The 14,529-nt window shown below is 49.7% G+C and overlaps 1 protein-coding gene across 3 annotated transcripts in view; it reads left to right on the top strand.

Annotated features, from left to right (window-relative positions):
* LDLRAD3 (low density lipoprotein receptor class A domain containing 3) overlaps positions 1-14,529 on the top strand; it is a 240,536-nt gene that overhangs the window by 59,127 nt on the left and 166,880 nt on the right. For 2 of the 3 annotated variants that reach the window (XM_027072879.2, XM_015074402.3), the window contains exon 2: positions 12,047-12,193. The exons of the other annotated variant lie outside the window; for it this stretch is intronic. In XM_027072879.2, the coding sequence (XP_026928680.1) occupies positions 12,047-12,193 (147 nt within the window). The remainder of the gene's footprint in view (positions 1-12,046; positions 12,194-14,529) is intronic. 3 annotated transcript variants of the gene reach the window in all.

Here is a 14,529-nt window from a genome sequence, read left to right as displayed (position 1 = left end):
GGGGCAGACTGGATGTATTGGAAATAATTTCTTTTTTTTTTTTAATTTTTTTAATATTTATTTTTGAGAGAGAGATACAGCATGAGCAGGGGAGGGGCAGAGAGAAAGGGAGACACAGAATCCAAAGCAGGCTCCAGGCTCCGAGCTGTCAGCACAGAGCCCGACGCGGGGCTCGAACTCACAGACCGTGAGATCCTGACCTGAGCCGAAGTCGGTCGCTCAACCGACTGAGCCACCCAGGCGCCCCATAGAACGGCATGTCTTGTGTAGAGTGGCATATTTTGTGCCTACATTACATCTAGTCTTTATATAATAGTAATTCTTCAGTAGTGAATAAGGATGCCCTTAACAGTGAACTCTGGCTAGTCGTATGGCCTTCATCTGCATGCTGTCTTATATGTGTGACAGTCCTGGAAGCTTCCACTGGCTTCTTCATCCTTTTAGGTTTTCCAGTGTGAGGGAAGCAGGACAAGAGCTTTGAGGTTTTCAGCTCTGTCACTGTGCAACTCTGGGACCAGATGGACAGAATAGCCCTTTAGTTCCCCAGGGAGCTTGTCAAGGTTGTCTTTGGTCCATCTCCATTTGATAGATGAGGAAACTGAGGCACAGAGGTTTAAGCCATTCCCGGAGCTGGGAACGAGTGGCATTAGAATTCAGAGTTTGTGGGCTCCCAGGCCGACCTGAGCGAGGCAAGCTCTATAATCCTTCCTTAATCTTTAATCGATTTCTTTTCTGGACTGTCATACGCTCCACAATCTGGAGAACCCAAACAGGTTAGTCTTCACGGTGTCAGCCCTTTGATTTGCCAAATCCGACAAGTCTCTTGCAAAGGTAAATTGCTCTCTCTGAAAGCCGAGCTCATTCAGACGTGCATACTGAAGCGGGGACGCCAGCAGTAAATACTGCTTAACTCTGGCACTTGCTAGATGTACAAACATCATTTGCTCAAGAAGTCAGCTAATTCCTCATGATGGAGGGCCTGTCTTCGTGCTCCATACGGAGGGAGGGTGCCCGCGTGAGCAGATTGTAGAAGCTGGATGGACCGGTTTAATGGATTAAGCTACTTAAGAAAATTTAAGAAGACGCACCAGTTAATATGTATTCCGCCCTTGCTTGGTTGGTAACAGGCTGGTGTTTTTGATTTCCCTAGCAGCGTTCCTCCCTGATCGGAAGTGATAAGCCAGACAGCCGTTCATTTGCTGAGGTGTGATGGGAGATTGTGGTTAATGGAGTGAACCAGAGAGGCCCTTGCGTCCCTAGAGAGCAGGAGGCAGGTCAGATTCCTGGCCCCCTGGAGATGACTTTCTCCGGGAAGGTGGGACCAGCGGTGTCGAGCGGAGGCAGGAACAGTGTCATCCCGGGTCTGAGAACCTGGGATTCTCTGGCTAGCTTCCGTGCTGCCTTTTTGACCGCCTGGTAGATCTCTGGGTCCTAAGTCTCCCTGTATTGAACAAGGAGGAACTACCTTCGGTATCTGGCTTGTAGGGATGTTTTCAGTCCTATAGTGGAGGAGCTCTGTGTAAATCCCAGGTATTATTTTTAAATGCTGAAGAATGTATCTAGGACAGGCAGATGGTGAGTGTTTGCCTCCATGGGGACTGGGTGTGTGTCCTCAGAAGTAGGAATAGTAAGTTGAGAGCTAAAAAGGAACTTGGATGTCATCTGTTACTGCCTTATTCTACACACGGGGAAACTAAGGCTCATGGACACAGAGCAGCTCCCTCCGATCCTGATGAGCCCCACGTACCTTTCTCTTTTCATCTGTGTCCTAACCACGCTGTTCTGAGGGGTTGGTTCATGTTTATGATTTTGCTGCTGCTAAGGAGTCCTAGGGATGATCCAAGAAAGGCTACTTCTTTCTTTTTTTTATTTGTTTAGAGAGAACACGAGGGGAAAGGGGCAGAGAGAGAGAGAGAGAGAGGACAGAGAATCCCAAGCAGGATCCATACTGCAGAACCCGATGTGGGCCTCGAACTCACAAGCCGCAAGATCATGATCTTAGTCGAAATCAAGAGTCGGATGCTTAACCAACTGAGCTCCCTAGATGCCCCGAAGGGCTACTTATTTCTTTAGGAATTACCTAACCGAGACTGTTGTGTGTTAGAAGATACAAAGCCAGAGTCACATTGTGAGCTCCGTAACTATGTTCTCAGAACCCAGTGTCTGTCCCCAGAGTCTACATTTTTGCACCTGGGTGACATGTACTCTTAGCCAGCCAGCCCCGCTTGTCCAGGCTGCGCCCTTTCTAGGGAGGCAGGTAGAGAAAAGGGACAGTACCAGCTCTGTGAGGAGAGTCCGGGAGAATGTATGGAGGGCAGGAAGGAGGAACATACCAGTACTATTTCTTGAGCCCCACGTATCTGCCAAGTACTCTTAACTATATTTACTTTATCTCTTTATCTGTGTATAGGTATTATATCTCTATCCCTCAGCAACCCTGCCCAGAAGGTGGACTTACCCCAGGTTTGTGAGTGGACAGTTTTAGCTCAGAGACGGTAACTCAGTTGTCTGAGGTCACACAGCTATAGAGAAGCAGGCATTTGGCAGTTGTGATTGGGTGTGCCAGATCATCGCTGGGCCCCTTTACTTGGCCTCCTTGAGGAGGAGTGAGGGGGCAGATGGTATGGGCTATTCTGAGATGGACAGATTACTGCGGCTTTGCCCACCCTGACGTCTCAGGGAGTTCGTATTTAAAAAAATATCTGCCCTTCTGGCTAGGCCTTGCTATTTTTGTTTTCGGAATGTCACGGCTTAATGAGTTGGGTGGGTAAATCTATCTTATGAGACGTGTTTATTTTTTCCTCCACAATTTGCTTCTACTCTGCAACTGTTGCTGCCTTTCAGAAAATGAAAAGAGCTCATAATAGGACCAAATTTCCCAGATGGATGTCCTTGCATTTGCTCTTTTTTTTTCCCCAGCGTGAATAACTTGCCCCCTTTTATCTCTCATCCTTTTATAGTTGATGGGGTTTTTGAAGCTAGGATATCAGTGGTAAATGGTTCCATATGTCTTTCAGAGATTTTCTCAAATATTAGCATATTTTTTTGTTCTTTATAATAAATTTTATTAATGAAACATTGTTTAAGGGATGGGGAAGAGGACCAAGAATAACACGAAGGAAGCCTGTGTGCCTTCCACCCGACTCCCTTGAATTCTGATATTTGGTCATGCTTGCTTCAGATTGTTTCAAAGAAAGAAATCTTATGTTTGCAGTTCATTGTGTCCCCTCTGACCCCATTCGCCAGAGGGTGACCACGCTCCCGAATTTGCTATTTTTCTTTTCCTGTACAATGAAAAAAGAAATACTTTTGCATTTGTATCTACCCGTGAAAATCTTCTCGTCTTCAGGCTTGACTTCAGTGATATTCTGCAACCTGCTCTTTCTTCACTGAGCATTGGATTTCTCAGAATTGACCTGTGTGGATCCATGCCACCTCAACTGATTAAGTTGAAGCCTTGGGTGCTGTTCCATCGTGTGGATGCAACCCTATTTTTCATCCATCCTGCTTTTGATGAACATTGAGTTTGTCTTGCAATTTTCTATGCTAGTGGTACCAGCCGGGAACGTGCTCTTGCTGTTGTCTCTTGTGCGTTTCTCCCCGTGCCTGGGGTGTGCACCAGAAGACAATGGGCAGGTCAAAGGGTAGGAGCATCTGCGGGGTCACTAGGAGCTCCCAGGTCGTCGCTCCGAGTTCCTCCATCACGTGTAGCGTGCGTTCCTGTTGCATCACATCATCTCGCTACTTGAGAGTGTCAGACTCCACCTTTTTGCAAGTCTGATGGGTGCGAAGGAGAACTTTCTTGTTTCGTGAATTATGTTTTGATTACAAGTGAGACTGAGGACATCTGAAGTGGCTATTTGATATTTCTCGTCAGTGAAAGCACCTGTTCGTACGCTCTGTCCAGTTTTCTGTGGGACGGCTTGTGTTTTCTCCTACAGTCTTGTAGGAAAATCCTGGGTAGTGAGCTCTGTGGGTCCTAAATGTGGCAGATACAGCCTTTCAGTTAGTGGCTTACCTTTTAGGTTTGTTTGTGGTATCTTTTGATGAGCAGGAGTTTTACGCTTTAGTGTGGTTGTATTTCTCAATCTTTATGGTCTATGCTTTTTTTTTTTTTTTTTTTTTTTTGAGTCTCATTTCAGAAAGCCTTCCTTACCCTGAGCTCGTAAAGATAGCTTTTCGGCCTAATTGAAGCTTATTTTGTTTTTCTGGCCTTATTCCTTGGTTTGGTTTGGGATTTTCCATACGTGCCCTGCCTGGGTGTCTCTGTGTGGAGTGTAATACAGGCTGCAGAACGGTTCCCAGTGACCGTAGGGATTATTGCAGCCATCTCTGGGCAGATAGGGTTGAGCTGAACTTGGGGTCAGAGCAAACTCCTTCTTCTTGACCCTGTGGCTGTTTCTGAGACGTGCTTAAGTGCAGGGTTGATCGGCCCTCTCTTAAGCCTGGCTTATCTGCGGGCCTGATAAAAATTGGTCATAAAGCCATCCCCTTTTTTGTCCTTAGTTTAGCTGCACTGCCTGATTCGCACTTCCTGCTGCTGCTGATTGAAGCTGAAAGGACAGAAGGGGCATGTGGGGGACAGCTCCTGCCCCGGTTCTCCTCTGGGCCTGACACTCTGGGCCTGGTGTGCAGCCGGCCCTTGGCAAGGGCTCTGGTGTGTGCACAAGTTCATCTGGTGGTTCTTCGCTTCTGTTCTTTTCCTCCTGGGTGCTCAGAAGTGTTCTACAGACCCGATGTCATTTATCCATTGCATTTTGCACGGAAATCTGAATGGGTTCCAGTAGGGTTTGGGTAAAGTCATAAAACTTGAGAATATCCCAGCTGGAAGGGTCCTGATGCATCATCCCTCTTTCAGTCAGTAAGCACTTCCTGAGTGTCTGCTGGGTGTCTGGAACCTTGCTAGTTGCTGAACACGTGGGGAGCAGGACAGCCAAGGTCTGCGCCCTCATGGTTTTGGGGAGCAGCCATTGAACCACAGGGATCATTTCAGATCCTGAAAGTGGTGGGGATGTGGGATAGAGAGGAAGTGTCTTTGGATGATGCCCCCTAAGGTCATTTTGTTATTTTGAATAGACCTGCCATCTTCTAGCTTAGGAGTCCATAAACTGTGCCCCATGGGCCAGAGCCAGCCCACTGAAGTCACCTAGCTAAGAAGGGTTTTAACATTTTTAAATGGTGAAAAAAATTAAACATTTGCGATAGATTTTGATGATAGGGAACACTAACCTTGAACCTTATCAAGTGCAGTGTTACCTACCCCCTTTCCCACCACCACCTCCCCCCCCCGCCCCGTAATTCTATTCTTCTCATTAGTAGACCTGTATTATGAAAAATTGTTCTCAATAATGATCATGTGTTGAATTTTACCAATGCATATTTTGTGGAACATTTTTTCTCTCCTTTTATAGAAGTACCTGTCTTTAAAAACATTTTTTTAAATGTTTATTTATTTTTGAGAGAGATATAGAGCAGAAGCAGGGGAGGGGCAGGGAGAGAGGAAGACCCAGAATCTGAAACAGGCTCCAGGCTCTGGGCTGTCGGCACAGAGCCCAACACGGAGCTCGAACCCATGAACCGTGAGATCATGACCTGAGCCGAAGTCTGACGCTTAACCTACTGAGCCACCCAGTTGCCCCAGTACCTTTCTGTCTTTAATTTGGCTTCCTGTCTTGCACAGCCTAAAATATTTACTACCTGGTCCCAAAAGTTGCTAGCTGTGTGACTTTGGGCAGGTTGCTTCTTGAGTCTCTGTTTTCCTCAACTGCAAAATGGGCATGGCTGCCTAGTGCATGGGACTGTTGTGAAGGACAAGAACTGATATGTTAAAGTCCTGTCATGTGTTGAGAGCTGCAGCAGATGTTAGATCATCCCTAGGGGAAGATCAATAATAATCAATTCCTTAAGGGCTGTTAAAGGAAGGGTCGTGAGGGAGGGGGACCAGGGTGGGGCTCCGTGCCCACCCCTGAGGGTCAGCATCATGAGGAACAGCCCCGTCCAGCATTGCCATCCAGCCCCCTGAGCTGTGGACCGCGGACCTTGCAAGGGCTGCATCCCGAAGGCTCTGCAAATCCCCACGACGTTAACGCACTTCCTACATAATTTTCCCCATGAAATGCGATGAAGCATAACTAAAAAATGTAAGTAACAGCTTCAGGCCCTTAATGAGGCTATAAATACAGGGCAGAAATAATTTCGAAAGCCATTTCCTGGTGAAGAGCTGTCCCTTTCCTAGACCTCTTCACTTTCGCTTTGCTTGGCCCATCAATACTAGCCATTGGCTTTCTTTGCCAACTCATTTTAGGGAGGAAACAGAGCATTGATCATCTTGTAGCGGTTGCCGTTTTGCATTTCATGGCAAAAGCAAACAAGAAACCTGCGTGGAGCGCAGAGGCTGCACGGACAGCGAGGCTCACTCCCTGCTTAGGAGACTTGCTCCATCCGTCAGCTGTTCCTGCAGCAACACTCTCTTCCTTCAGTGTCAGTGTGAGGAGGATACCCTGTACGTGTAAACATGGAGTCTGTGTAAACATGGAGTCTGTGAATGCCAAGGCTCAGCAGTCCTGGGCTCAACCTGTGAGGCGTTTTATGCCTTCTCACCCATTTCCCTGGGCTGTATCTTCCTTGAACGGATGGGTAAACGGGGTTTGGGGCCCCTGGAATGTTCTCCCAGGGAGGAGCTGTGTGCAGAGTCTAGACAGAAGTAGAGACCTGGCTGTGCATAGGTACTTGGAACCAGAGGCACAGCCTCCCTCCGGGCTCACACATCCCCCGGTGACCGCTCCCTTTTGATGGCAGCCAGAACGTTCCCCAAAGCGGAGTTCAGCAGGAAGCAGTTTGGTGAGAACTGAATGGATCGGGGTTGTGCTTGGGACAGATGTCTCTGGTTCCGTCTGACACTGATGCCACCACGCAGAGCAGTCTGGGGTCCGAGGGACTTTTGGGGACTTTCCAGGGATGTTCGCAAACGAGTCCTTGCAGACCAGCCCACTTGGTGCTGTACATGTGCCCGTGCATGGAACGTGTGTGTCGAAGAAGTGAATTCAAAGGGAAAACAGACGGTGGCTTCCAGCGGCCTCGTAGCGTTATGTTTGTTGGCACCAGGCAGTGGGAGGAGGTGTGTTAATTCTCCAGGGAGGGTTTTAGGGTAGCTCTGAGCGCTGAAAAACAGAACGCCAGGCTGTCGGCACGTACGTGGGCATGTCTTGCTTTGTTGTTCCTTGAGCCTGCACATGGGATTGTCGGGAGGCGAGGGATGAAAACAGAGGCGACTGGACAGAAACTGGGAAGGAGGGCCTGTCGATAGTTTGCAGATGTCGGTTCTGCATCGCGTCATGACAAGGAGTGTCCTGGCGGAGAGCGGCAGAGGGAGAGAGGAGCATGTGGGGGCCTCTGGTGGGGAGAATGGGTTTCCCATTTCTCAGCTGGAAAAGTCAACATCACTCACTGCGCGCGTTCCAGAAGGACAGTTTGGGAGGACGCAGCAGCTGTCTGTGTTTCTGCTGTTGCTCCGGGTGTGGCTCCCTCATCCGGGATAAATTCGTGGATGCCAGAACTTTTGGGAGAAGCTGCTGCTCGCTGTTTGCCTTTGCCTGTTGGGGGAGGACTTGGAATTTTTTTTTTTTTCTTGGTGCAGATGGTATAGTTATTTTAAGTAAGTGATGTGCTGCAGTGAACATGGGCAACTCTTTTCATTTTTCAGCTTAATGAAAAAAAGAAAAGGGGGAAGGAAAAACCCCAGCTAGCCAACTGCGTGCTAATGCTTGTCTTTTTTGGATTCTAAATGTGTCCCAAGGCACTGAGATGGGATAAATATTTCAGCCACTAGAAAGTCCTGCTGTCGGGCTGAAAAGATTTCTTACCTCTTTTAAAGCAGACGGGGTAGTAATTTACGTGCACAAATCCAGACGCCCCCATGTCCCTTATTTTCAACTATGTGTGTATAGATCCCACTGCCTTTCATGGGGATGAAGCAGGGAGGGGATGGAACTTTGCGAGGAAGAGTATGCAGGGTGGGAATAAACCATAAGCGAGTGCTTGGCTGTCCTCTTAGAGCAGCCATGCACGTCTGTTGGGCCCTTAATCACCTCTTCGAAGACCCTGGCTCCCAATACACACTCTGAGGTACTGAGGGATAAGGCTTCAACATATTAAATTTTGGGGCGGTGAATGGGGGGCACAATTCAACCTGTCTCACCAGGTGAAAGGTGGGTGGAAGAACCAGTGTCCGCAAGTAGCAATGTATGGGGGCCTCTGTGCAGGGAGGACGTTCATATTCCAGGAAACGAGGTTGCAAAGGTAGGCAGGGGCTGATCATGACAGGCCTTGTAAACCGTGGCACGAGTCTTAGATTTACTCATAAGGGCACTGAGAAGCCATCAGTAGCATTTTAAAATCTCACTGCTGCGAGGGGACAGAACCTGGGGGGCATGGGAAAAGCAGGTTGGAGGGTTGGTTTTCCCAGACTTCCTCAAGGATGTCTCAGCCTTGGCACTACAGACGTTTCGGGCTGGATACTTCCGTGTGGTGAGGGGCGGCATCCCAGCCTTGATTCTCTAGAGGCCGCCACCAAAAATGTCTCCCGGACATCGCCATGTGTGCCCCAGGTGGGCACAATTGTCCCCTGTTGGGAACCACTGGTTTAAAATAATTTTTTTTAATGTTTATTTATTTTTGAGACAGAGAAAGGGAGAGAGAGAGAGAGAGAGAGAGAGAGAGAGAGAGAGAGAGAGAGAGAGAGGTAGGGGCAGAAAGAGAGAGGGAGACCCAGAATCCAAAGCAGGCTCCAGGCTCCAAGCTATCAGCACAGAGCCCAACGTGGGGCTTGAACCCATGAACCGTGAGATCCTGACCTGAACCAGAGTCGGATGCTTAACTGACTAAGCCATCCAGGTGCCCCAAGAACCATTGGTTTAGATGGGATCGTTCCAGTTTAATAAAAGCGCACTGGATGGGTTTCAGGAAGATTTTTGAAGACAAAGCCTGCAGGATTTAACTTCTCTTTGCCTTGGTTTCTCCTCACGCTTTTGAGGTTGGTGATCTTGTCCCTTCCCTGAAGCACAAGGCTCCGTGCCGTCTGCGTTTATAATGGAGTTGCTCAGGAGCTCACAAAGAGCGCTCCTCTGTGTTAGCCTTTGCTGGGCCCGGGGGTCTGGTCCTGCCGGTGAAGCACCTCAAGCCTGTGCTGGCAGGGCCACCTGTGTATGACGGATGTGGTACTTGGTCTTTGTGCCGTGCCCTTTCACTTGTCAGAGCCTTGCACGCCCAGCCTGTCGACTGACTCTCAGAGCAAGCGCTCTGGAATCCAATCTGGCCCATTTTCTGGCTCTGGAAATCTGTTTATCCGAACAGGATTTCACAGTTGCAGTGACTTTTCTAGGGGGCTCGCCTTCGAGGAGGCAGCTCTACAGAGGCATATGTGAGTGATTTCCAAACAAAACAGAGTGACAGTTGCCTTCTGGAGCCCGGAGGAATTCCCTGGGAGCTTGCTGGTGAAGCCCAGAGCAGTTGTAAGGAAACAGCTGGAATGGGTGGGCGGTCTGGGTTGTGCCTTCCGTGGCTGGCTGGGATCCAGCACCTGACTGCCCTTCTGGGCTTCTCTCCTGTGATTCCCCTTGTCCTGTGACTGCGCTCACCCAGAGGTGTTGAATCGGTTTCATGCTTTTCTCTGGGTTGCTGGAGGCTTTCTGGAGTCCAGTCTTGAGAGGGATTCTTTTACTGAGTGTGGGCTCAGTGGACAGGGCACCATGTCTGGTAACGGCTGACCCAGGGGTGGGATGGGGGAAATAGCGACACAATATGTCTGCAATTCCTGACGGTCAGAGCCGTGAGGGTTTTTTATTCTATACCCTTCAGTGCCCTGGGCTGAGCCTTCCTGTGCTCTTCAGGCCTGAAGGGCCTTATGTTCCATCTCTCTGTGTATTAGCATCCACTGTAAATGCCACTTCTTCCCTGGAACCTTCTGTAGCATGTTAAAACTTGACTTTATCTTAAGAACGTTGGGGACCCATTCAGTGGCTTTTTAAAGTGAGAAAGAGTCACGATCGATTTGCCCTTTAGAAAGATCCTGCTGGCCACAGAGACGTGGAGGGGAGGCAAGGAGGCCAGGCTGGGAGACTGGGAGCAAGGTTGGTGCGAGGTGGCGATCCCTTGGGCTGGAGTCAGGCCTGTGGCATTGAGACTGGCGTGCAGGGCTCAGCTGTTGGCCCTCCAAAGGGGATGATGGAGCGAGGAGGGGTCAAGAGAGATGTTCGGGATACTAGTGTGGGGTAAGGCAGGGCGAGGCTCTTCACTGTAGCTGTTGTTATGGAATTCTTCAGCGACCTACAAAAGCTTCCAGGAGGGAGATGTGCACGCATGTTACTCAGCGTGGCGGGGTGGATGGTCCGCGAGGAAAATCCACGGCCGATGTGGTGTTGCCTGCCTAGGGCTGCGTCCTTTCCAATTTCTTGTTGCCTGTTTGTTCCACTTGTAAAATACTTTTAGTGCCATCTCAGTAGTGCTGGAGCTGCCACAGCAGAGTAAGGGCTCATTTCTGCTGGGAAAAGTCAGGGAACAGTTCAGACGGAGAGTTACATACACGTATGCAAAAGGGTACGCAGGGGTTTCCTAGGACACTCATGGGTCGAAGGGTGTTCCGGGTAAAAATAAGAAGGTACATAAAGGCTAGCGGCATGAAAAAGAGGTCATGTCCGGGATCTGGAGTGAGATGCTTCTCTGTGGCAAAGCTTGTGAAAGAGGGTCCTTGGCCCTGCTGTCTTCCTCTTGCTCCCAGGCAGGTCTGGACACCCCTCTTTCTCTGAACGTGGCAGTAAGACCACTGGCATAGCCTCATGCCTTCCTGGGCTGCAGGGAGGAGCCCTACCTTTCATCTCTGCATCCTTAGGACCTACACAAGTGTCTCGTCACAGATGTTCAATGAATGGCTTATTGAAGATTCAGAGAGGACCCCTGGAGGGCCTGGTCTTTTTCTCTCCTTTTCCCCTAAAACAACATTACTTCCAGATGGCTCCTTATCTCCTGGCTGCTGAACACACTGGCTCAGACTGATGAGATTCATTAGATTCTGGCTCCCTTGAAAATCTGTCCCCAGGGTCCATTGGTGGATGAATTCAGCAGCCCCGTCCCCGTGAAGAGCCTTTGCTCTTCCCTGTTTGCTGTCCAGCCTAAGACTTGGCCTTTTCTCATTAGGGCCTCAGCATTTGGTGACTGTGCTCGGTGCCCTGGAATCTAAACCCTGGGGCTTCGTTCTAAACCTCCAGGAGTTCTTGGCAAATAGTTCAGTGACCTTGGTGCCCTGAGTTCAAGTTTCAGTTTGGCCTTTCCTCCCCATATGACCGTAGGTGGGTTTGTGGGCTAAAGTGAGATGGTCTCCCGGTGTTCCTGCTGACAGGCCCAGGCTCAAATATCTGGTGATTGTAGGGCCACGGGGTCTGAGGCCCGGAAGGAGCCCATGATTCCTGCAGTTGGAGGGATTGGGAGTCCAGAGCTCACTCCTGTCCTGGAACTTTCATTTTTAGCCACAGCTGATGGCCTGGAAAGAATTTGGGTTTTACAACCAACCTTTTTTTTTTTTTTTTTTTAGAAAGAGAGCAGGGGAGAGGGGCAGTGGGAGAGGGAGAGAAAGAATCTCAAGCAGGCTCCGTGCTCAGTGCAGAGCCTGATGCTGGGCTCTATCCTATGACCCTGGGATCATGACCTGAGCAGAGATCAAGGGTTGGACGCTCAACCAAACTAAGCCACCTAGGTGCCCCATGACCAAGCTTTTTGACAGAGAAAGAAGAAAGTCAGTGAACATCAGTTGTGTGCCAAGCACTTGCTACAGGCTTTCCCTGTATTTTTCCATTTAGTTCTCTTAGAATCTCTAGGGTTGGGTGGATTATCGGTCCATTTTGCAGATGAGGAAACTGAAGCCCAGGGAAGTGACCTTGCCTACTGGAAGTCTCCCATATGTGAGCCATGTCGAACAAGAGCCCCGTCGGTTGTGGGGCTCGTGTCCCTGCTGCCTCCGCCTGTCTCATGTCCCTGTCCCCTCTCTCTTCTGCAGAGAGCCAGCTGCTCCCTGGAAACAACTTCACCAATGAGTGCAACATTCCAGGCAACTTCATGTGCAGCAACGGGCGGTGCATCCCCGGCGCTTGGCAGTGTGACGGGCTGCCCGACTGCTTCGACAAGAGTGATGAGAAGGAGTGCCGTGAGTGGCCTGGCCTCTTGCTGGGGTGGGGGTGGGGGAGATCCTGGGGCAGAGGGGAGGAGGGCCTGATCCGGCTCAGACCCTGCACACCCCATGTGCTGCAAGCTGGTGCGTTTGTTTGGGCCTCCAGCCAGCCGCCCTGCCCTCTCCACTCCGCAGCTGTGCCTGGGAGCAGCGAGGTCTGTGCAGAGACAGGAGTCTTGGTGGGGACAGAGTCACAGTCTCAGGAGAACAGAGGTCCCTTCCAGCAGGCTCTACTAAACCCCACCCTGAGGCACTGCTTTTTGCATTCCATGTGAGGACTCCGAGACTCCCAGAGGTTACATGGCTGCGGTGTCCCCCCAGCTAGCAAGCAGCAGATCTGGATTTGAATTCAGGGCTGCCTGCCTGACCCCAAGGCCCCGGCTGGTGATCATCTTTCCCATCTCGTACATGGTGGAATGTTCTTAGTGACTAAATACGGTGTAGCGTCATGCCAAGTATACGGCCCAGGGCTGGTGGTGAGTAGACGGCAGTTTGCTCTTGCCGGCCCTTCACTCTGCTAATATGGCGTGGGCAAATGGGGGTGGTTCTTTCTTACCCTCCCCCCCACCTTCTCCTTCTTCGGCCTCTTTCCTATTTTGTGCCCTCGAAATCTGCAGACGCGAGTCGAGGGCGTCTGGGGTGCTGGACGATCATGCTCCCCGCCCCGTGGAGTGCGTTTCTCTTCCACACCAGAGTGTGGCACCGCAGAGTGAGCTTGGCCGTGGCACCCTGGCAGGCAGGAAGCACACCTGAGGAGTGCTGGGCCTAAGGGTGTTCTAATGGGTCACTGCCTTGGGACCACACAGCTGGCTGGACACGGGTTCTTGGCTTGTCTGTGGGCTTCGGGCACCAGGCCACAGGGCCTCACTGACAGGAGAACCGTGTGTTCTGGCTCCGAATCTTCCAGAAAGGGCTCTGGAAGCCAGCCGAGGAAATGGCTGAGAGATGATAATTTGAACTTTGCCGTGGCTGTTACTGGGATTTGACGCACGGGAAGAAGAACTGGGTTTGGAGCCCAGTCTGGAGCCAGCGCGCCCCCACCTTCATGATGCTCTCCCTCAGACAGGCTGCTCACTCAGAGATTGGCCCCTTGTCTGTCCCAGGGCTCCAGGATCCCCCACCTGCCTGCTCCCACTCCCCAGGGAAGGTTTGGGAGGGGGTGGGTTAGGAATATGTTGTGTTTATTCCGCGTGTGGGGGGAATATTCATTTTGCTTGTTGCAGGTGACTGTTTTTCTAAATGGACCAGCATACGTAAGGCGTTTTCATTTTTCAGAGTTTTAAACACAGTATTAATAATGTCTATTTCAGCTTTCTCTGTTTCTTGGTCTTTAAAATTGCTAGAAACGTAACGTTTGTAATTTGAGTTACATATATGATTGTATGGGTGAACTCTACAGTCTGTCCAGTTTTGGGGTGCCTGGGTGGCTCAGTCGGTTAAGCATCTGACTTCAGCTCAGGTCATGATCTCACAGTTCATCGGTTCGAGCCCTGCATTGGGCTCTGTGCTGATAGCTCAGAGCCTGGAACCTGCTTTTGATTCTGTCTCCCTTTCTCTCTGCCCCTCCCCAACTTGTGCTCTGTCTGTCTGTCTCTCTCTCAGAAATAAATAAACATTAAAAAAAAAGAATTTAGAATCTGTCCAGTTTTGAGCATTACTAAAACTACACAAATATGTGGAATGACCATTTTTAGAATATGGTGTGTATTTGAACTCTGGTTAACACAGATTGTCTTTAGCTGAGCTGGGACTATTCAGCACAGGGTCCGTTTATGAAAGAATACACGGTTTGGAGTTGAGACTTAAGTTTTATTTCCAGCTTTGTCAATAGAAGCTGTGTAATGTTAGGAGATTCTGTGTCTTGTGTCAGTCCAGTTCCATGATTTCAGAATTCATGCACAAACTGGAAAAGGTGATGGAAAGAGAATTAAAAAAAAAAAAAATGCCCAGCAGCTGCCTGGCGCTATTTAGTTTGGTTTGGAACAGGCTTGTCTTGGCTGTTCTCATTTTTGTCTCCTCATTTCCTACCCTTAACCCCCAAGCATAGTAAGGACTTGATTGGCATTTACTTAGTGTTTTGATCAAAACATAATTTTAGGGGCGCCTGGGTGGCTCAGTCAGTTAAGCATCTGAATCTTGATTTTGGCTCAGGTCATGATCTCGGGTTTGGTGAGACCGAGTCCCCCGTCAGGCTCTGCACCAATAGTGTGGAGCCTGATTGGGATTCTCTCTCCCCATCTCTGTGCCCCGTTTCCACTTGTGTGCACTCTCTCTCTCTCAAAATAAATATTAAAAAAAAAACCCCAAAAGCC

The sequence above is a fragment of the Acinonyx jubatus genome, chromosome D1 (genome assembly GCF_027475565.1).
Source record: "Acinonyx jubatus isolate Ajub_Pintada_27869175 chromosome D1, VMU_Ajub_asm_v1.0, whole genome shotgun sequence".
Taxonomy (NCBI): Eukaryota; Metazoa; Chordata; class Mammalia; order Carnivora; family Felidae; genus Acinonyx; species Acinonyx jubatus.
Note: the sequence above shows the minus strand (reverse complement) of the source record. Positions and strands in the feature narration are given on the sequence as shown.